Genomic DNA, 24,280 nt, shown 5'->3' on the forward strand with positions numbered 1-24,280 from the left:
TATTGAAACATTCTAGGACTTTTTGGTTTGTTTATTTTGGTGAGGCTGAATTTTGTGATAAGCTGTAGGCATTCTAACAGTGAAACAGAAGTGCTCATAAGGAATTGTTCTGCTTATGGGACAGTGATTTTTTTCCGCTGAGTACCATGGTATGCCCTAGAGGTGTTCTTTTAATAATAAAAAAAGGACAAAAAAAATCCAATCCAAAAATCTTTGTCTCTTCTAAATGTGTTTTTGTAGAGCTTTGTGATGTTCAGTTCTAGAGTGGATGAATTAGGGCTCTGGTAGGAAGTTGCTTTAGATGCTGCTGTGTTTTTGCTTTGTATTGAGTCACCTGTTACAGAATGCAGCAGTTGACTGGAGTGCCCTGAAGTACCCTGGTGGTGCTGCTGCTGCTAAACTTCCCCATAGGCAAGGAATAGGGTTCTGGTTTAGGAAATGACAAAATCATTGATCTTGTAGAACTCTCCAAATAGGATTTTTTTCCCTAGAAAGCTCCATAAACTTATGGGACCACAACAGAATTTCTGGAGAAAAGGTATGTCCGATCCTACAGAGTATGGAGCACTCAGGATCTGATGCTGCACAGTGCATGAGTTGTCTTCGTGAGTTCAGTGCCTGGTTTTCAGTCACATCTGCCCGGATTATTCACACATCAGCAACATAGATGCAGGAATTCATCTCACTTAGTGCCATACTTGCTCTGTGGTGCTAAAAGTAATGATAAATAATACAGTTTGTTGTCAGAAATGTAAGTAGATATGGTTGAGTTCACGCAGTTTGAGGAAGATTATCTCCTCTTTTATCTTGTTGGTTTTCAGTATAGAACTGCACTATTAAAGAATGAAGCATGAATATTGGCACAGGCTCCCACAGGTCAGAGTAGGAAGATAGATGGAAAAAAATGGATTAGAGGGAAAATTTTATAAGTAAGAAAGAGAGCAGGTGTGGTCTGCAATGAAAGAAAATGCTCCAAGGGTAAGTGTAGGGTATATCATCGTAAAATTGGAAGAAATCTACTTGAATCCTCAAATCCAGTATCCCGATATTGGAAGTGGCTGCACTGTACAGTCAGTTTTGAGATAGAGTTCCTTTTCTTTCTTTTCCTTCCGGTTTGAAGTTGTAGAATCAAGTAAGAGTTCTGTTATGTTGAACTTGTGTTTTCTCCAGTGTGTAATTTAGGTAGTTGGATCTGGATACTTGACTGTATGCTTAACTCTCCCATGAACAGAAGATGCGGCCAAGGACTGTAGATAGATAACACCAAATTTTAAAGAAATTCCTTGAAACTACTGCTTTAATTTCCATTGAAGGTACTGAGGAAGTAGCAGATTATGTTCTCCTTAATAAAAGATCTCAGAGTTTCTGAAGATTTTTTGCAGCTGTGGTTTGCCTACTAAGAAAGCTTTATTAGCTATTGTTTCTGAAAGCCCTTGTGTATAATTCAGGAGCAAAATTTGTCATGCTTTTGAGATTTTTCTCTCCTCTGTTGACACAAGATATTGCTTAACAATATGCTTCTGAGTAATTTCATTATGCAATACCATTTACAAATGCTAAAAATGTATTTTAATCTTATTTCTGTCTTGATTTCTGATTTTTGAACTTTTGGGAGCTTCTCATGGACTTTGAAATGAGTGGGTTTTTTTCCATATATGGATTCTGTATAGAGGCTTTAAAATAATCTTCAGAATTTGAAGGAACATGTAATTAGTATTTCATACACAATTAATTTTCTACACTATCATTTCCCCCCAACCTTTATTTCTAGATTGGAAAAAAATATTTTTAAATTAAACTAACTGAATGCTATCTAATAGTTTAATGCCAAAAGGCCATATGCATGCATCTGGTTTGTTAACAGCAGCACATTACTGTTTCAGGTTTTGGCAGATAAACATGGTAACGCCTTGTGGTTGAATGAGAGAGAGTGCTCCATTCAAAGAAGAAACCAGAAGGTTGTGGAGGAGGCACCGAGGTATGTACACTAGACTCTTGATGCAGCTTCATAGTTATTGAAAGCATGTTTGGAAGGCTGCAGATTTTATTGTACAAATGCGAGCAAATTTTATTCTATTAAGAGCCACAAAGAAAATAAATGTTTAAGTTATAGTCATTTGACTGTAATGCAGCTTTGATGTTGTATTTGAGGGTGTTTTAATCTTGCTTCATGATGTCTTGCTGTAAGAAGGGAACAGGTGTTTTGTTTAAACTTTTGTCATCATCTTCTATAAAATGGATATAGATCTTACCAATCTAATATGTGGTATATGAGATGGCTTTCTTAATATATCTTCAGATATTTTTCCTTTTCTTTGCTGTTCAACTTTTAGATTTAAGAGTAAAACATGGAATAAGTATTCATTTTACCACAGAGGCAGGTATTTGACTGTGGTATAGTAATTGCGAGAGGGCCACGTAATACTGTTTATTTCTTTTTGAAATGGAACATGAAGTACTAAATACTTTGTGCTACTTTTAGTACCATTCATGGTAGTGAACTATAGATGTAGGTGTCCAGTAACTCAAAAGTACTAAAAGATCTTAATCCCACTGATTCCAAACACAGATGAAATACATTACTGCTGTGCAAAGAATGGTCTTGCTGTATTTTCTGTTGTGGCATTCATCAGAGACTGTGTAGAAAAAAAGGGCAGAAGGAAGTTCTAATTTCGGAAGACCAGACAGAGGTATATCACTACCCATGGGAATTCCCAGTGTAATGTGTTCACCAGCTGGGATAGGTTTGCCATTATTTTATAGCACAGTATGTGATGCAACAATTTAGAATGTAAGGAAAAAGCACATCATTCAAATGATGGTTATGTAGAGGCAACATACAAGTTAATGTTGGATGGTAATTGTGGGACTGGCACTGTTAGTGACCTAGATTTTAAACTAAACCCCAAAGTTTAAAAATAAGGATACAAACCCACTAATGAATGCTTAAATAGCTCTTGTTCCTTCCCTGGTAGTGGTTGTGGACTTCTTGGAAGCCTTATGCCTGAAGATCTTACTATATTTTTGTTTGTGAAATGTGAATACTTCAGGTCCCAATATAACGTACATGTGCATATACATATACCCAAGCACTAAAGAGAGGAGAGTCTTTTGCCCGTAGGAGTACTTATAAGGCGCTGCCTGCCACTGTTTTAACTTTCTTGGGATTCTCTGTTGGAGTTGCCGTTAAGTTTTATCATCCTCACCTGTAACTCTACAAAAGTGTGGGCAGGTCAATGCTTTCCAAAATCTGACGTGGAAGCTCTTCTTCCTTCTTGTTGTTGAATGTTTTGGTCTCTGCCAGACTTTTATTGACAGCTTTGGAAGCCTTATCTGCTGTACAGCCACTTGTGGTTGGCTGCAGAATATTTGTTTACAAAGGCTTACAAGACTTGCAGATAAGCAGGGCACTAACTTCTGTGGGACGCTGTAGAGACCCTAAAGCCTGAAGTTAGCCCTTGCTGGGAATGCCTTTTCAGTTAGTCTCATTGATTAATGACTCATGGAAACATCTTTTCTTGTACAGCTGGGAGGAGGGAATATACTGTCCTTTTTTTCCCCCCTCCTATTTTAAATGGTAGCTGCCATTGCGGCCATTAAGAGCTCTGAGACAGGTTAAAGCGCTTTTTTTTTTTTTTTTTGTCTTTCATGAAGTCTAGGAGATAGGGATGCTATGGGCTAAAATGTTTATTTGTCTTCTGTACAATTTAGGGCTTTTGACTCTGGCCTCTTCCGATTTACTCTTTTCCAATGATGGTGTTTTCCTAAGTATCTAGTTTAAGAGTATGATGTTTTTGAGGGCCTTCTGGCTTTGAGAATAATCTCTATGATTTTCTTAAAGCTAAGTCTGCAGCTGTTGAGCTTATCATTATGGGATCATTTCATATTTGAATCTCCAGTTTTCCTAGGAAAGTTCAGACGAGTAAAAAAAAAAAAACCCCACCTGTCTTTTGAGGAAAGCTCTTGAGTTCACACCCTGATGAGGTTACAGTATTCAACGGAGCCCTGGTGTTTGCAGTGGTCAATCCCCCAGTTTCAAACAGGAGACCAACAAACTTTGCTTATACCATTTTCACATAGTCATTTGTCCTACTCTGTTCTAGGAAGCACAGACAATAAGACACATCTGATCATCACCAGTTTTTTAGTTAGTGCTGGGCAAAGTTAGTGTTACACACAACTTGATTTACAGTGATTTTCTTTGCTTCTAGCTTCATACCTTCTTGGAAGATGCTGTTGGCTTCTTATTTCATCACAGAGGCTGAAATTTAAACAGATGAGTAACATTTAATAGTTTGTTGTTGTTCCTTAGTGTAGTTACTGTTTCTCCTCTGCCCAAACTCTCGTCTATTTGATTTCAGAGACCGTTGTTTCCAGACAGGGTACTTTGGCAAGAAAAAATGCATGAGGGTGTGTTGGTATTTTCTTGTCTGCTGGAGTGATTAATAAGGGATTCTTCCCCATGTGGGGAAACAAGGCCCATAGGCTTATCAGCAAATCCATTGATCCTTTAGGATCAATCTCAAGTAAATGGATCGATGGAAAGTAAATATACAAGAGTCTTAGCTGACTTCTTATTCAATAACCAGAGCTCAAAGGAGTGCTTAAACTTCACTTTGGTGAGAGCAGGTGTCCTATCAAACCATTTCAGAACCTGTTAGAAGCTTTTTAAAGCACCTTAACTTTTGCCTCACCACTTGGTTGAAGGAATGTCCAGCTGTTCAGAGGCACATGGTTATCTGTACTATTTGATGCCCAGAGTTAAGGTTTTGGAATGTTGTTAGGAGAAGTACCATGCAGAGGCCTTTCCACTCACTGTGATCATCCAGGACTATCCTTTGCTGTAGCAGTCAGAGATTATGCATTTGATACTCCATGGCATACTATTTAGAATCACTGAACCATTTAGGTTGGAAAAGACCCTTATAAAATCATTAAGTCCAGCTGTTAACCAATGACTGCCAAGTCCACCACTAAACCATGTCCCTAAGCACCACATCTGCGAGTTTTTTAAACGCCTCCAGGGATGGTGATACCACCAGCTCCCTGGGCAGCCTGTTCCAATGCTTTACCACCCTTTCAGTGAAGACACTTTTCCTAATATCCAGTCTAAACCTTGCCCTGGCACAACTTGAGGCCGTTTCCTCTTGTCCTGTCACTTGTTACTTGGGAGAAGAGGCTGACACCCACCTCACTACAGCCTTCTTTCAAGTAGCTGTAGAAAAAAGGTCTCCCCTGAGCCACCTCCTCTCCAGGTTAAACAACCCCAGTTGCTTCAGCTTCTCTTCATAAGACTTGTTCTCTAGACTCTTCACCAGCTCCGTTGCCCTTCTCTGGACACACTCCAGCACCTCTACATCCCTCTTGAAGTGAGTGGCCCCAAACTGAACACAGTATTTGAGGTGCGGTCTCTAGCTATCATATCTCAAAATGCTGGCCTTCAGCATACTGGGTGTTAAACCTTCTCTCTACATCTTCAGGCCTTTCCTGGACATGTAATGATGGAACAGTGCCCTACCATTGTATTCTACTGTGTACTAACATGCAAGATCCCTATTGGCATCCACAATGACCAAGTCTTTAGAACTTACTAGCTGTCTGCTTATTCTGCTTTTCTGTCTCTACATTTCTCCAGTGATTCCATGTCCTTTGTGTTAAACCTTAGTATCCAATATTTTCAGAATAAGATGATTCTGAGGACAGTCTCATAACAATTTCCCAAAACTTCCTTGAGTTTAACCTCAGGCAGGAAATAATTTTTTTTGTTCGGTTGTTTTTTTTTTCTTTCTAGCTGCATACATTCGGAGTTGAGATTGCCTTATCTATCCTAGATGTTAGTTTGCGGTGTCTTTTTAAGAAAGACGTTCTTTCAGTTTCAGTTCAAAAGACAAAAATGTTTATGTTTCTGCCTGTGACAGAAAGATCTTAAGAAGCAGGAGATTTTAGAGGGAGGCTATGTTATCGTGACTGCATCAGAATGCAAGTGAAACAAACTCTTTTTGTGACCTTTTTTGCATACTCCGTTGTTAGCTTCTCTCAGGAATGTTTCTGTACCTGGAAGGTGCACACAGAGCAAATTCTTTCACTTTCACCAAGCATTAAATTCTCTCTGAAAGATCTCAATATGATGCCAAGAACTTCAAGATCATATTCTAGATTAACTGCTAAGTTGCTACGTGAAGCCACCAACAATTTGAGTGAATGTATGTAGACAAGAACTTAGCAGAAAGGTATGTTATTGAACTAGACTCTGTACAAATTCTCCTTAGAGTTGTGCTGCAAGTCTGTATATCAGACTCCACGTCTCTCATCAGTTTGTCTAGGAATCCTTGAAGGATTTGGGATTAGGAGAAACAGCGAACCTGTTCTGTTTGTGACTCTTTACATGATTCATAGTTGGGTGCACTTTCAATGTGGGGGCAAAACTGTGTTCACAAATACTTTAACATATTTACGCCTGTGGTGTGGTAGTACATGACCTCAAAGGAGAATATTTTTTGTAGCTAAGTAACTTTTTTTAAACAAACAGTATGCCTAACTATTTCCTAAGAGCAGGTAAGCAGACTCTGACATTTAGAAAATGAAGATGCTATTCTCTCCCAGTATAGTGGTACCTTCAGAGGAAGGGTAAATGTTACTGACTTTTTTCTTTTTTGTCTAAGCTGAGCAGTAAATTTCTACTGATGGTGCAACTGTTTATACTTTTCAAAATATCAACCTTATTGACGAGTGAAAGTGATGGAGATATTTTGGGAGACATTACTGGATGAACTAGAAGTAGACAGACAACATCTTGCCCATGTGGTTCATCTCTTTGGCTGTAGAAACAATGGCACAAACCCATTGTATTGTCTTTGATCAACTTTATGATAGCATGACAAAGGTGTTATGAGTGAAATGTCAGGTCTGATCTTATTTCTTCTTTTTGGCGCTTTTATCTTGTGAATCCTTTTTACTTTGTATCCTTCATGCTGCCATAGGAGTGATTAGGTTGAAAGAAAAATAGGTGTATGTGTGAGAAAAATACTACAATTGAGGTTTGAAATGCTGTGTTTTCAAGTGATGCCTAATTAGATTGGTGAAAAGTTATTTCAGTTGTAAAAGGTACATTGTTAAAAAAGGGAGAAACAATGTATATGAAAGGTAAAGCAGCAGAAGGGAGCAGGAAAACTTTGGTTAATTAACCTAGCTGATTGCAGGGATGATGCAGTCATTTTAGAGCATAAAGCTTAACCGCGTGGCAGAGATCAAATTTAGCAATGTGGCACCTGTGTTCCATAATTTGGCTACAGCAGGCGGGGAACAGAGAGATCTCAGACCTACATTTAACAAACATAGGGAAGACACCACTGTAATAAAGGGGAGTAACTGTCTTTCATCTGTATGAGAAGTAATAATGGTTATTCTAGAAATACAGTATGAAGCTGATATTGAAAAGATTCTGTTCCTCATAAGCCACTCATTAACCTTTCATGATCAAAGCCCTGCAGAAAACCTGAATTGAATTATAAACTGTTGATTTTGTGTAATGTATTATCCTCTTATTGAATCAAAATAAGAAATATTATTAAACTCTTTTACAATTACCAGTGCCTATTTTTAATGGGTACAGTACAGTTTTGTGTGACTCTTGTTTTTTCCTTTGACTTGGTGTAGGATCTGATAGCTTTCTTGGGATCACACTTGACTTCCTTTTCCTGTTGATCCCATTGCTTGCCAAGAAAGAAAGAAATTTTTTTCTGAATTCTGAAAATGCCTGGGCTACGATCTATCGGATTCGGCCTGATGTAGGGGAAGGACAGAGGTGCTAAGTAGCACTTTTCCCATGAAGAAAAGGATTCCGTTGTCTCCTGGTTTGCCTTGATATTTCCTCACTTTTTGTGTCATTTCAAATATGGCTTGTTGTGGCAAAAGCCTCTAGCTGTTCTGTGAGTTCAAGTCTCAGTGAAAAACACCACAGTAGACTACTGAGAGGTGGGTCCTGACCCATCACTGGCTTCTGTACCAAGCGCAGTCCTAGGCTCCAGATGGAGCTTTAACTGACTTTGAGGGGGATACTTCAGATACGTGGAGGCTCCTGACTGCTCCTTTGCAGATTTAGGGCCCGCTGTTGGAAGAAACCTCAAGAAATACGTAACACTTGGTATGTTAGTAGCTTAGAGGTAAGGTGGGAGTGACTTCTCATTCCCTTACAAAAGTATTTTTAAAACGCTGGCTGAGTTATGTGCCTAATGTAAGTCACCACAGAAATATAATAAGTGTATTTGTAAGCTTATATAAGAACAGCAGCTTCATGTTGTCTTTCACTGAAAGTCAGTGTATCAGGGTGAGGGGCAAAGAGTTTCACAGCTTTGGTGGAAAGCCACAGAAATTTCTCTAGCTCTGAATTAACAATTTGTATAGGTTAATCTAAATCTGAATTTGTGGTACAGAATAGAGTAACAAGCAGAATATGTACCTTCCTGAGTCTTCCTAGACCAGCAGAAGTGTCATGTTGCTCTCCTAGAATGAGAAGGCTTTGCATTTGGGTAGTGTTCACAGTGGCTCCCAAGGTGGTAGCTGAGCTGCTCTTTGCGTGCCCTTGAGTGTGTTCAGGATTTGTGGAAAGGAATGAATTGCAATTAACAAACACGGATAACTACTGTCCAGCTTTACAAGTAAAGCTGAGAGAGGAAATATAGGATATGAAGGTTTAAGTATTGATAGTGTCAATGCTGTGTTAGTTGAATATTATGAATGCTCAGATTTTCCTCATTGTACTCTTATTCATGTAAGAAGCCTGAGTAAATACTTCATTAATTTCCAAAGCTTCTTTATTGCATAGAATATCAATGAAATGGCCACACTGTTCTATTTCAGAGTGAGAAAACAAATTTCTCTTGGATCTCCTGTCTTGTATTTTGGCTTTCATATTTTCATTGGATGGATTTTTTTAGTTACTGTTTTTTTGCAAATAGATAAGACTTCTAAAATATCATGGATTTTTATGTATTTTCATTTAACTTGCATTGTTATAGATGTCAGTGTTCTAAAAAGGTTGTGTTCTATTATGTTATATTTTAGAGAATACTGTTATTTATCCTGAATTTCCTGTACTTTAGCAGTAATTGCAAATCCTGAAGCATATCTGTTCAGAGGTAGTATAAATGTAAAGGCATACATCTGACAGTCTTGACATATTTTCATAACTTGAGTAATGATTCTGTCTGCTTTTGGTTGTAGTTTAAGCAGAAGATGAGATGATGGAATTGTTATTATTATTTAATTAAAGAAAGGCATTGTTTCTGTATTGTAGCACTTTTTTAGACCCTGAAACTCGAAGAGCGATGGGAGAGCAAGCAGTAGCTCTTGCCAAAGCAGTAAAATACTCCTCTGCTGGAACAGTAGAATTCCTTGTGGACTCCAGTAAGAATTTCTACTTCTTGGAAATGAATACTAGACTTCAGGTAAGAAAAACAGCCCTTCAGATTCAGAAAAGTGTTATTTAAAAAAACAAAACATAACCTCCTTCCATACTTGGGGGTCTGCTCCTGCGAAGACTTAAACATAACTAACTTGATGCATGTGAGCACTTCCCACTGAACTGAAAAGATCTACTCACTTAAATAAGCCTGCGTATACAAGGCTTTGCAGCAGTGAGCCCTTGCACAGCACTCAAGTAAGCGTTCGGAGCTTTTGCTCTTTGTTACACTTGACCTAAAGACCTTGCAATAGAGGTCACTGTTAAGTGCCACTGTGAGTTCACAGTAAGTGGGTAGCCACTGTGCTCTGATGCTTTTCCTCACTGGTCCCTGAAGTTTCTTTTTTGGTTTTTTTTATACTTTGATGATTGCTTACTGAGTTTCTCTAGGAGGGTGATTAAAACTTTGTGTGTATATCACAAATAAAAACACTAGCAACCTGCTTATGATTGAAATTGTGACTAGAATGCAACTGTGTAAAAAGTGTGCTGACACCATGTAGGATCTTTGTAGCAACCATTGTAGTCGGTAGTAGATGTTATAATGTACCCCGCAAATGAATGACCAAACAGTGTTTTATGGAAAACTCCCTCTTCTTCTTATTTGACTGTTATAGTGCATTTCTGGTCATAATCTAAGAAAGCAGGCACATAACCTGAAGTCTGTATTTAATCTTTGAAGGCAGGGAAAAAAGTTCAACTTGTAAGCAAGTAAATTCCACTGTCTTTATCCTCCTTTTCTCACTTTGTTAAATAATGCCAGAAAGGCTGAAGTGTGTAATCAAGCATCAGAGTGATGAGCTTCTCATTCTATTCTAGCTACATTTTGTTAGGGATGTGTCCTGCCTGCTGCTCTTACATATAGGAATGATAAAAGTATAAAGAGATCCTCATAATTCTGACATCTTTGCATGACTTCATATAAAGAGCTGGGTAAATTTATGCTTTAGATAAAGAAGAGAGAGAGGATTTGGGGATGTTGCAGTCTTTCTCTGCATCAGGGGAAGACTGCTGGTAAAATTTTCCTTGCCTTGCCAGGGCGGCAGTGTTTTTGGAATTAGTTGCGACAGTTACAGTTCACATCCTTTTGCCAGGAGTTTGTTAGGCACAATCTGGTCTACCTTGGATTCTGTTAGAGAGGGTGGTGGTTAATGGCAATGTATAGTTCATTAAAACATACGAAGAATTTATGTCTCTTTGGTCATGTTCTTTACATTTTTCCCAGTTTTGTTGGTTTTGAGAGAACATTTTTTTAATGACTCTCCATGTTCTTGTGTACACAGAAGAAAATTAATTTATAGTTTTCTGCATAACCCACCAGAAGTTCAAAAACATTTCCTTGCTGTAGTATATTATTGCCCATCAATTTCTAAATGAAATTCGTGATAGAGTATCCTTGGAGTCCTTTTTGTAATTTGTTTTTAAGATGGGATCTTTGCTGTTTTGTGGTGCCTTCTCCCTGCGATTCCTAGTGGTGTTTAAAGTCCCAAACCTCAAACTTGCTTAATTGTACAGGTTTCCACATACTCGGTAAGAAAACTTTCACAATTCCATCTTTAAGGACTTTCAAGACTCCTTTTGAAATGTAACTTAAGCAGTTTGACAATCCCCTATAATAGCAGACTCATTCTTTCCAACTCTTAAATTTACTAATCTTAAATTAAGAATACTTGTTTAGATATTCTTTGATTCTTCTAGCCTGACTGTGTATTGTCTCTAATTAGTATTTCAGCTTGAGGCTGGAGAGTAGTAATTTTCTCTGATTCTTCCCCAGACTTACCCATCTGATCTGTCACTTCTCCCAGGTCTCAAGCTTTACTTTCTGTTCAGCTAACAGTTATGCAACTAACATCTCGTGCTTGCTCCCTTTTATTAAGAGCCAAACATAGAAACTCAAATGAAGCTTGTCCACATTTAACTTCACAACCAGGAGAGTCTCCAGATGTCCCTGTATTGTTTCAGCCTTTTTTCCTTTTACATCTCCTAACTGTGAACAGTGACTAATAGGTTTACTCGCCCTGTTTCTGCTGAATGCTCCACAGTTGGAAGAACTTTCCCAGATAATGGGCATCTGATCTGTAAGTGGCGCTCCTAAGGTCTTTGTCAGTGTGCGTTATAGACACAGCTACCTGTCAGCATCATCAGAATTTGTCTACTACATTGCACAATTTCCTGTGTCAGTTTTAACGTTTCAGCCATCTCTAATAGATCACTGTACCTTTTCTGCATACATACATTTACATTTTAGATACAGACTTCAGAATATACTTGTGTAAACCAAACTAAAGCATGTCAAATAATTTGCACTGCCTGCTGATTTCTCCCCTCCTTCCCTTTGGTGTACCTATCGGGTATCTTCCTGTGTGTTTTGTAAATTATTTTGCAGTAATCGAGAGTTGTATTATTTGGTCACATTTTGAGGAAGGCTGTCTTTTTGGGCAACTCTTTGGGAATATACCTTTTCTGTTAAAAAGTATAAATAGCACCTTACAGGAAGTTTGTATTTTATTTGATGTTTGTGTTAAGTGTTGCTGCAATACAGTATGAGATTGGAAAGCAAAAAAATGTTGGTGAATCAGCTCCATTGTGTCTCTTGTATGCCACACAAATCTGTTGCAGATGTTTTCACTCCTTGCAAGTAATTCAGCTAGAATGATTTGATCTTTGCTGTTGTTAATATCCTCTTTGTTGTATCTCCTTTTCTGACATCTTTCAGGGGCTAGGTGGTAAGTATGAGACATGAGACTGGGTAATTGCATAGCAAAACTATTTACTCTTACTTTCCGCAAGAAAATGTAGAGATGTCTGCCCTAGCAGCTACAGGAGAACTTCTGTACATTGTTGTTTGGGGCACTTTTTGGAGTGGTTTTCAGGCAGACAGCACTGTTAAGATTGTTGAGACAGACCAGATGTTGAATATCTGATTCTTTATAGCTGCTCATGCTGCAGTGTGCTTTGTGTTACCTAGTTGTCACCAGCCTAATCAAGGGCAGCCGTAGTCCAAAATATCCAAACAAGAGCTTTGAAATAAATAAGAAGTTTTTGACCCCTTAGATTAATGGCCTTTTCTAACTTCCAAATTGTGTCAGAATCTCATTATTGCACTGCCATCAGAAATTCTGACTTTCACCAGAAAAGTCTCTTCAGCTTTGCATTGGCAGATCAGAAACATTCCTCTTTGACTTTATAGGAAGAGTGTGTATGGTCTGTAAATAAAGACTGTCTGTTAATATATGGGTATGGTGTGGCTAAGCTCTTTACATGTGAATCAATTAGTGACAGCAAAGGGAAAATATCACATTCTAGAAGTTTTGAGTCCCTTGAAATGAGAAGCATCCCTTGTTGGCTTGAGAAGAACTGAGAGAAGTAGAATGAGCGGTGTGGAGAGAGCACTTACCCTGAATACAGTTTGTGTGTTTGTCTCAGGTCTATTCCCAACCTTCTGCCTCCCTCATGAGTTCTGCAATTTAAATAACAAATAAGCGCTGCCTTCCTTAAAATGTGACCAAATTTGCTTAGAGTAATCCAATTTAAAAAATTGTTTGTACAGACTGTATTCAGCACAGTGGAGTTGAGAAATACAGTAGTTTGAGTAGCAGTGTGTTTTTCTCCTCATGTGACAGTTTGAATATTGTTGTCAGAACTTTTTGAGGGTAAAGGTTGATTTTGTAGAATACTCTGTTGATGCATTTGTAAGAGATTTATTGAAAACAAATGGTGTTTCTGTATGATTTTATTTTACAGTTAATTGGAGTGAGAGTATTTTAGTTCTTTTAAAGTAACTTGATTCTAAGGCATAAGGTGAATGTAAATAGGCTTCCATACACCATAAAATATCAGCCAGTGTTAAGATTTTTGTTCATTGCTTTCATTCTTTTCATGAGATTTTACTGACCTCTGGAAAGTGATATATTCCAGAACGTTGAATTTGTACAAAACCGGCTGTGCCTAGTGTAAAAGCCAGAGGAAGTATCGTTACATGTTTCTTTATACCTCCCTTTTCATCAGTTTGTCCACTCATGAAGGTATAAAAAGCATGACTGGGAAATGTCTAGATGTAGAAATCCTGTTGGTGATTGTTTAGAGCTCCACTGCTTATAAAGTGCTGGTTCTAACAGTCACTTAATGGTATCTGTATTCTGTTGCACATGATTAGGCAGCACCTGCTACGTGTTTGCTCAGTGAAGGAGGGAAGTGTTGGAAAATATTGCAGCTGCACTATATAAACAGTAGCAGCAAAATACAAATAGCGAAGTGATGAGCTGAGTCTGTACTGCCAGCTAAAATCACACAGAGGCGGTGACTTTGGTATCCATAGCGGACCCATGGGATGGCAAGCAGTAGTTTTGCTGTCTCTGTGTTGTGTAGCTGCCTGGAGGATGAATTGTAATAGATGGGCAGGAATATGGGAGCAGTGAAAGGGGCTGTCAGGAGTCAGAGGAGTAGATTTCTACAAAGTCTGAATGGTGAGGTTTCAAAGTGAAGTCTCAAGTGACTGTTTTCTGCTGTTTGCCGAGACTCTTCATATTTCTTAATACTGGAATCTTGTTTTACTGTGACACTTTGCTTCAGTCATTTTAAACAGGCTAACGAACAGTGTCAGATGGTAAAGACTTTCAATTGCTGCTAACCTGGACTGAATCTGAACTACTGACCTAAAGGTGAAAGGTCTCTTATCCCATTACCAATCCCCTAAGCCCACCAGAATCCATTCTGCACACAGTTTATACCAGCTGTTCATGGCCATTTTTAGAACCGAAAGAAAAGGTGATTTTGCTGCCAAACAACACTTCTTCACACAAGAGGGTCAGCCGACAACAGTTAACCAGATTTTTGCCACATTCTTGCCTCCTAATGCAACTTCCATTATGTAGCTACTGGTTGTCTGCTTTTCGGGCTTCCCAAAAGAACTACAGAAAAGCATTGCTAATTGTTGTTGACAGAAGAGAAGACATTGTTTGTGTAAGTCATTGAATCTGAAAGATGCTATTAACAGTGCTGCTAGGACATGGAATGATATCTGAGAGGCAACATTGCCACATAGCTAGCATAAGATACTATGCAAAAAGTAGAGAAAAAGGAGGCTCCCCTCCGTTTTTAATAAACAGAGAAACAAAAGATCATTCCTTGAAGGGTACATTAGTTCCTTTCCTTTGGTGAATTTGATGTAAAAGCAAACCCAAGAATGGCTGTGGTGTGACCAGAGCCACCTTGAACAAAGTACTCTGAGAGAGCTCAAATAGAGCTGCTGTATATAGTGAAAGCAGGAATTGCATCTTTAGGAAAGAAAGTGTAGGTTTTGTTGGTGCAGGTTTCTTTATTTTCTTACATGAAGTACATAGCAGAAAGGAAATATTGTAGAATTACTTATTTGTGAGATTTTTTAAAGTGCAGGATGTTATTTGAAAAAGTTATGCTGAGATTGTAAGCTAATTTGTTTATATCAAGTGTGTGCTGTTTGTTTAAAACACACCAGATTCAGTATTCCTAGGCTGTGTAAGTGATTTCTTACCTGTGTCTGTCCAGTACAATACAGAAACAAGTCCTTGCAAAGAAAAATTGAGAACTGAATCAATGATTGTTGGAAGATAACTTCATATGAGGAAGTAGATTATTTTTTCTAAGTTATTATATACTATGGTTAAAAACTAGTTGGTACCAAGTGTCTGTGCATTAGTTTTTACTTGTGCAACATCTTACTTAGGAAACAATAAAAGAAGTTTACCCGAGCAACTTAGTTGATGGAAGTTTTTGTAGTTCTGGTTGCACGTAGTTCTTTGATCACAAACCAATAAATCAGAAAATATACTATGTCTATACAAAAAGACAGCATGGGAGATTGCCTGTTACGTATTCCTGTGTGCTTTCCGGTCATGCTGTACACTAATCCAACCGTGGTCTGTTCTCTAGCAGCCTTTCTGAAAAGCTGTTTTTTAGTATGTGCTCCCAAAGCCCATACATATGTGAACTATTTTGTAGAAAGAAGATGTGACCCCAGAGGAAGTGCTCCTGCTCATAGTAGTCAGGAAGCTGGCATGCCCGAGGAGCAGAACATGTGTGCACCTCTGTTGCTGTTCAGTTCTCTGAAATAGAAACCAGGCTTACTGAAATACAGGTGGTTGAGAAGCGTCCATAAGCTGGTGGGTTTGGGTCAGTTGATACTGGATTTGGCTGTGGCAGAAGAGCCTGTGGGATTCCAGGTGAATCATGTTTCCTGGAAACTGAGGTGTATGTTGAAAGTTAGTTTTGAGATTATTTATCTGAATGTAAAGGAGCATATGGCACCAACTAGGGACTTACAGTAGTAGCAGTGACATAGGCTGTAGTTTTAGGTCTACTGAAATTTAGATTTTTTTGGCTGCTGTGGTCTGCTTGAATGCTCCAACTGGTGTGTGAGTAACTTGATGCCTTGTGCACACAGAGGCAAGAGAGCAATCCGTGAGAGTATCTAGAAGTGTTTGCTATTAGATGTGGGTACCTTGATGGTCTTGAGAAAAATGTGCCATGAAATTATTCCCCTGAATATAAGGGGAGCAGTCATTGCTAATTTAACTCTTAGCTCCAACTGTTCATAAAAACTGCATGGCTCTTTTCGTAGCTGTGGATGAACCCCAGTATGATAAAGCTTTAAGACTACCAACAGTCAGAAAACAGGAGGAGAATTAGCAGCCTCTCTGTACTGTTCTGGGGATAGATGCTAACTGGACTGTGATTCTTGCAGGTTCCCCTAGCTCTCTTGTACTGATTCACCATCTATAAACTGGGACATTGTTATCTTCTTATAGGCTTTGCCACTAGTGTCTCTTGCTGTATAAACTGGAAGAGGTTAGGGAAGCAAAAACACTTACAATGCTCACGGGGAATGTGATTGCTGTGAGAGATGTCTGAAGAGCAGATCCAGTATGAAGGGGAAACACTTTCCTTTCACCCTATATGGATATTGCTGGCCATAATAGGTATGACTTTGTGGGCTTGAAAGCACAAATACAAGTGGCATTTTTTAGAGAAAGGCGCGTGTGTACCACAGAAAGCAAGGAGTAAGACTTTTGAAGGAGGTATGTACCATATTTAAGTGTATTGAAATGATGACTTGTTATAAATTGTTGATCACCAGACTTGGTGTAAGTAAAGAAACTGGTAGTAAACATGATACTTTGGGCAGCTAAGTAGTTGAGTGTTATCACTGATCAATTTTTCTGCTTGTCCTGTTGAGAATAAGGTAGAGTTGCCTTGATGTAGCTATGATCTGTAGATCGCTTGCTGCAGACATGTCTGGTTTTGTCCATTGTGTTAAGAATAGTGATAATGTGTGAATTTACCAACTATCGTATAACCATACCACCATTGGCTCTTACAGTGTTGACTGGGGCCTCACTGACAAGATCTTCGATCAAGTAACTACAAAACGGAGCATGGCCCAAAGCTAAGAGTTGATAAATTGGATGTGATTCAGCTCCGTTTGTGAGCATGCTCACATTCATCTCTTGAAAAATTCAGTCCTTGACTTATTGTCCATAAAATGGCAAGTAAAGCCTAAAATTAATAGAAAAAAATACAACAGGCAGGCAAAATAAGACCGATGCCTGAAGTAGAAGGCTGAAAAGTAAAAGGGGAAAAGTATTTAAAGCCTAGGTTTTAATAGTGATTTAAAAATAGGTACAACAATTACCTTAGTCAAATAGCCAAGGCAGTTATTGTAGAGCTTTCGTAAGTAGGGAATGATGATGTCTGTGTTTTCTTTTTCTGGGATGTGAGGGAGAAGAGGGGTCTAATTTCTTCACTTCTCTTACCCTCATCCTTTGCTTTGTAAAAGATTAGAGCTTTAATTTCAGAACCTGCATGTATCTCTCAGTGGGTGGATTCTTGCACATCCAAAACCTCCTTGCAGGGTGCTTGTTGAACCAGGATATAGCATTACTGCTTTGTTAGTGTCCTTTTGTACTGTATGCTTGAAGCACATTCTGTATAACGCTAAAAATACTGAACCACTCCAGCTCTCATCTTGCCTAAAGAAAACTGCAAATGCTAAAACAAGTGCAGTTTGAGCTGTGCACTTCACTGAAAGGTTTAAGTTACAGGTAAGCGAACTAGGATTTCAAGGTTAAAATTCTTTTCTTTTCTACCCCATTTTGGTCATCCGATGGTCTTAGTGTATACTAAAATGCATTTTAAATGTATTTGGTACCCCAAAATTAGCAATATGATTGGGACTGTCTACATTATGCCTGAACAGCACTAGTTGAAGCACAGTCCTAACAGAAAGCAGAATAACTTCTCCCCACCCCAAAAAAAAACCCTCAAAAAAATTTCCTTGTCATATTTTCTGAATGCTGTTTTGTGTGCCAGACACAAAGGGAGTATTTTGAAGAAACAGAAGAAAATATTGACCAAGTCAAAGATCTGTATTGAAGAATGGATTAAATAAATGTTTGTGAGTCATAAGAACCAAACAACAAAAATATTTTTCTTTCCAGAAACATTCTGTCTTATTTTGATCATCAACAATAAAGCTGAAAACAACAATGAAGCTATTGAATCTGGAATGCCAATTGCTATCCAAGAAAAATGACTGTATAACTAAATAATGCAAATATCTTTGTAAAAAAAAAAAACAAAAAACAAAAAACAACAAAAACCCCCCAAATACTTTATTTTAATTATCTGGAATGTTAGAATTCCAAATGTGTTCTAAAGAGTTAATTTTTTAAAACTTAAATTCTGAAATAAGAGAATAAGTTATGCTGTCCAAATAATGAATGTTTGATAAGTAACTTTATTAAAACTCCCTAAATTTTAATAGAGAAACTTCCAAGTCTTAATAGAAATTGAATTGCTTCTATTTAACACTGCAGGATAGATGCTGAGATGTTTCATAGAATCTCAAAATACTGTTATTAAGCTTGACATGCTGGAGAATATCATGTGTTGGGTAGAATCAAGATTGAATCCCAAAGGTACATCCTTAAACTGTATAATCAGATTCCCATTTCAGTGTCACTTTTATCCTTCAAAGAATAGGTGCTTGTTTCAGTGATGATTTGTCATTAAAATTATGTCAAAACGTCTTAAAATGTTGTTGAAACTCTAAACAAACTCACAGCACACACAGGGCTAATTATGGACACCATCTGTTTATTTTTGCAAAGCTTTTTTTCTTAAAGCCCAAAGCATCTTCTTGTTCTGATAAGCCACAAGATAATTATAATGACTAAATGTTTTGTGTAATACTAGTGTACTTGAAGGAAGAAAGGCAAGTGATTTGGTCATTGACCAGTTCCTGTGTCACGGAAGTACATAATATGACATTTCATGGTAGAAGAAATCAGTGTGAAGTGCATTTTCTTAAAGTATTTTGGCCCTTGGAAGCCAAACATTTTATAATAAAAATGGCAGTTCTGTCATAACTTCTGTTGGGAAAGTCTTACAGCTGTCTCTGTGTGAAGAACATGCTTTTAGGGTTCCTCTCTTTTACTCGATCTGTATGGTGCGCCCTCCTATCTTTGGGTGTTTTCTTACTGTACTATGTCTAGTTAAAGGCTTTTTAAAGTTAATAAAGGTGTCCATTTATATCCCCATTTCAAGGAAAAAGTGCGTGTGTATGTGCATATGCGCGCACATGTGTGCATGCTTGTACGCACATGCCGGCTTAGTGTGAACGACGGGTATTCCCATGGCAGCATCATCCAAAGCCGTTAGCAGCAATTTGCTGAGAGCGCAGAGTGACTCTGCTGGTCCAGCCCAGCTATTGTGCATGCTAAGCACTAAACAGATAAGTCTGGAGGGGGGGTGAAAAATTGAAGGATCCATCTGCTCATTTCTGCTACACTGCGCTGATGCAAGATTACGCTAATCTGGTTGCTTGTCAGGACAGGTTAGTGAAAGCAGGCGAATGGGTGAGATTTAGGGTAGGGTAGTTCTATGGAAAATTGTAAGCAGCTCCTGTACGTGCCATGTTAAGTGTAGCAGAATGGGTTGATTATCAGCTACTTGGAGATTTTCAGTTAAAATATATTTATGGCTACAGTGTGAGTCTTTTCAAAACAAAATTGAACGGGAAAAGCTTCTGAACAAAGAAGAATGAACTCGTCGTCACCAGATGTATTTGAATTTGTAAAATAAATTAAAAAACCCCACCACCCTGCAAAATCATAAACCCTCTTAGCTGTTCTCTATAGTTTTCCTTTTCTACGCTGCTCCTAGTTATTGCAATCTGCTAATTTTTTTGTTTGTTTTGGGGTTTCCCTGCAAATAAGGTGGTTGCTGGAGTTTGTCAAGTAGCAAATTTTTTTTGGGAAAAAGACCAAGATGGGAATGTATTCTTTGTGTGCTCTTTGGCTGGTCTAAGTTCTTGTTTATCTGTGTTTGTTTATGGAGAGGGATTTTTTTTTTGGGTTGTTTTTGTTACCTACTGACTGACAGTTCTTGACCTTGCAGGTTGAACATCCCGTCACAGAATGCATTACTGGCCTGGACTTAGTCCAAGAAATGATCCGTGTTGCTAAGGGTTACCCTCTCAGGCACAAACAGGCTGATATTCCCATCAACGGCTGGGCAGTTGAATGTCGAGTTTATGCTGAGGTAAATGAGTGGTAACGGGGAGGAGGGCAGGTGGTTGAGTTGTGGAGTAGTAATACCCAGGTGTGGATAGATGCCAAGGGGAAGTCAAGGAATATCATATGAAAGTCAAAATTTGGAGTATATAACACAAACGGTTAATGTAGAGCTCTTGTAGAATTTTTATTTTTTAATTGAAAATAAAGCATGTATTTCAACTTAGCTTTTCTCCAAAAATCAAAATTAAAAATGGTAAAAGAGATAACTAAGGGTTTTTTTTTGAGGAGATTTGCTGTATGTTCTGTTCACGTTTAATGATGCAGTGCTAGAGTTAACTTGCTACAGTTAACTAGAGTTTCCAGGTTTCTTAACTTGTGTACTCGACTTAAAGACAATTGAAAGGCAATAGCTTACAGAATTGTTGTACTAAAATATTTTAAAAGGTTGTTGAGAAAGCAAGTTATAGGTCTTCTGAAACTACAGTTTATAGGACAAAATTTCAAAAGTGCGTTCCAGGACAAGAACTTTATAATTATGGTATGACTCCCTAGCTCACCTTAAAAAAGCTTCCTAAAATATAAAACCCATTTTCAAGCGTGTTTAAGACATTTCAAGGTAATGTCTTATTGCTGTCATTTTTGATACGTGAATAACCAAGATTTATTAATGAAGAAAACGACACCTAGCTTTCTTAATTTTGTTTTGGGAACGTTTCAGGTAACTGTGCTCTTCCAAAATAATTCAGAACCTTGATGTTTTTTTCCTCACTTAACTATTGTGGCTTTTGTGACCCATGGCATCTTTATACTGTTTTTTTCTTTCTCGTGACAGCACATAATCTTGTGCTCTTGCTCTACTGATCACAAGTTATATGAACTATTTCGATAAAGAATATTTGCCCTGTGATTGGCATGGAAGCTATTCTGAATATGAGTATGCTTTACCCTGTGGTAACAGATGATTGGGCTTTTGGTTTGTTTTTGTTTTATTTTGATGTTGTTCAACTTGGATTCCCTCACATTTGTAAGTAAGTAATGGATCCAACTACTATGCCATGAATTTGATTATTCTGTAGGCCATATATTATTTGCTGTCCTATTAAGTTTGTGTTGGTATTGCATTATGGGGGAGATTTCCAAAGGTACAAGTCAGTTTGATTTCTTAAGATAATTTAATTTCTAGCTGACCTTTTTATCTCTGATTTTTTTTTTCCTTATGCTTTCTTCTGAGCTCCACTCTTCTGAATACTTTCCCATCCTTCTTCCAAGGCACAATGTAGCAAATAAAAATCTCATCTTTATATGTTTTGGTGGTATACTGTAGCTGTGTGCAGAGCACTTCTTTATTGCTTTTTGACTGCAATGCAAGAGAATTTACGTGCTTCCAGTTTTTTTATTTGGATTTGTCAGGGTTATGTGGATGAAGAAATGTACTTCAACACCAGTAATTGTGGGGAAAAAAACAAAGTCATTCCAGCAGTGGTTTCTGTTAAACTTCAAGATTTTAAATAGTATCTTCTTCATGTCTGTAAAAGCTTAATGCTTTCTCATGTTTTCTCAAATTTTTTTCAGGATCCCTACAAATCTTTTGGCTTGCCATCCATTGGTAAACTGTCTCAGTATCAGGAACCATTGCATGTGCCAAGTGTAAGTGACTTCGTTCTGGTTTTCATAGCTGCTGAGTGTCTCTTTTATAGACAGAGTCTGTAAGTACTCAGCAGCTTTGTAAATTAGACCTTTTTTCCAACTTTTTGCTGGGGGTGGGAGGCACAGGACATGGCACTACTTATTTATGCAACCTGAAAACCTGCTTAAAAATGTACAGTTCCAAACTGTTTAAAAATGTTCAGGTTTGGTATAACAGGAAAACCATTATATGTTGAAACACTTTATTACATTAAGTAACTTTCAGCTTAAGTTTTTCAAACACAGCTTTAGTAAAAATACCATGGTGATTAGAAAGGACAGTGAAATTTTAAGTCAGTGCTTTAAGCATGGAGAACTGGGGACACCAGTGAGAACCTGCCGGTGCTTTCGGTTTAGCTTTGTAGATTTTAAAGAGGAAATTTGTTACAACGTTTCAGGATACAGTTGAGCTATATGAAACGGCTGTTTATCAGTGTTTTCTGCGATGTGTAAAGAACAACGACACTGCCTTTCTGTAAAATCAAGGTAGTCTAAGTTATAAGTGCACATATACATGACACTGTGTCAGTGGAATGATGAGACTTGTACTATCTGTGAATATGATTATTCAGTCTGATTGCTTGCACGGAAAATCGTGAAAGATTACAGGAGGAATCTTAAATGTGGAGATGTTATTGGATATATGATTTATTTTGCTTCTTAAATTGTTTTTGCCCGTGTATTTTCTAAAGGGACCTGACCCTTTCTGGTCTTCAAGGCTTCATGCTGTGTTCAAAGCCTGAAAGCAGAAAAAAACTGTGAAGATCTAAAAGGCATTATGTGATCTTAAAGAGATGAGGGAGAAAGGTATCATTGGATGTATCTAAACTTTTTTTTTTAAATGCAACAAAGAGTATATTTAATAAGAATTTATAATGAATACTCCAGTGGTTGTTAGAAGTTTTCACCATGTTGTAATAGCTAACAGGATGTCAAACATTTTGCCCTTGCAAGTTTTTGCAATTTGCAATTTTCCAAACGTGAGACCTGTTGAAAGTACAAGTGATAATGGACAAACTATACCCCCTACAGTCTTTGTCCCACCAAATCTTTCTTCAATTAATGCTGCAGCAGGAGTTTTATGTAATAACATTTGCGCTTGTGAGCCATCCATACAAAGAAAAAACAATTAAAATGCCTTAAATGTTCTGCTTACTGCTGTTATTTGCTTGTGTGAATGTTGCATGTCAGCTAAATGGACCACGGAATAGATAAAGTGATTGGGTGCAGGAGAGTGCACACTAAGCTTTGTCTATCATTATTGCTGGGAGCAATCAAATTGATGCCAGCAGGACAGTAGACGCGTTGACAGCTGTAATTATGTATCTCCATGGTGATCACTTTTGGCCTGTCATGGAGGCCCATGAGTCCCCTCCCTTGCAAGCATTTAATCAGATTGGGCTGTCACTTGTCAGGTAGACAGGGAGGGCTGGGAGTTGTGCTTAGGGGGAGAGGTGAATTGAAAATGAAGGGTGGGAGATGCCTGATTGCTTCACATGGTCCATCGTGGTACCAAAGAAAGAAATTTTAATTACGCTGGAGGCTTCAGAGCAACGGCTTGAGGAGCTCATACGGACTGTCTAGGCTTTTCTCTTTCTGTTTACTTCTATTGTTGTATTAAAAATAGCTGTTCTATTTTTATGTAGACACTCATGGTTTGGTGTCTTAATACATATTTTCTGCCACTGTGAAACTAATTTCCCTCCTGAGAATGTCACGCAGCTAAGAACAAAATTAATAATGACTAAAAAAGTTCAGCATTACAGGCCCGTTGTGCCACAGTGCTTGTTTTCTGCATTTTAGATTTTAGAATTGTCAACAAGTTGGCTTAAAGAGTTAGTGGAGGCTTGTAGTGTGCCACAGTGAGTTAATCTTATGGGCAAATGCCAAATGCATTTTTGATCCATTTCTTCTGTGTTTCAGGTTAGCTACGATTGTATACCCATGCCCATGTGCCAGCCATTCAAGCTGGTGGAGCTGGTATGCATGGCCATGTGAGGGTTTTCGCTGACCCATAGATTGGAATATACTGGCTATTTTTGTGTCATGTAGCCTGTAATTTCCTTGGTACATGCTACTTGTAAATACCAATTTTTTTTCAACTTTGATAATGGAGCTTAAGATAGGTACCCACAAAACCCCATATTGTGATAGAGCGTTCATGTTCGATGCTCTTACACAAGATAGTAAATGTGCTGCCATATCTGAAGAGCTCCAGCATTGTTCTTTGCCAGTCAGAGTCATTAAAAGACCAGACTGCTGATCATACCAGAAACAGAAGACTCTTGGACTCTGATATAGCAAAGAACGGAGAAATACTAGGACCTGTATGTGTTGGTGAGTGGAATTTGATGCGTTGATAGTTCATTGCAGGACTGGGAAATAGATTGTGCTTTCGTCCTGCCCCCACTTAAGCAATTTTTTATCTTTCAGTTTACTGTTGTCCTAGTGTAATAACACATAATGATAGTACAGCCGCCAGCAATGGAAGTGGTGTGGCTGTAATACCAACGAGCTGTAGGGTATGGTGGGATCTTGAACCTAGCTTGTCTTTGGTATTCTAAATAACAAATAAAAGAAA

The 24,280-nt window shown here is 38.1% G+C and overlaps 1 protein-coding gene across 1 annotated transcript in view; it reads left to right on the top strand.

Annotated features, from left to right (window-relative positions):
* The window catches only part of PCCA (propionyl-CoA carboxylase subunit alpha), a 292,425-nt gene that overhangs the window by 108,470 nt on the left and 159,675 nt on the right, over positions 1-24,280 (top strand). Inside the window, exons 11-14 of the mRNA XM_037378105.1 lie at positions 1,884-1,978; positions 9,296-9,446; positions 19,895-20,038; positions 21,586-21,660. Of these exons, the coding sequence (XP_037234002.1) occupies positions 1,884-1,978; positions 9,296-9,446; positions 19,895-20,038; positions 21,586-21,660 (465 nt within the window). The remainder of the gene's footprint in view (positions 1-1,883; positions 1,979-9,295; positions 9,447-19,894; positions 20,039-21,585; positions 21,661-24,280) is intronic.

The sequence above is a fragment of the Falco rusticolus genome, chromosome 2, assembly GCF_015220075.1.
Source record: "Falco rusticolus isolate bFalRus1 chromosome 2, bFalRus1.pri, whole genome shotgun sequence".
In the NCBI taxonomy this organism is placed as follows: domain Eukaryota; kingdom Metazoa; phylum Chordata; class Aves; order Falconiformes; family Falconidae; genus Falco; species Falco rusticolus.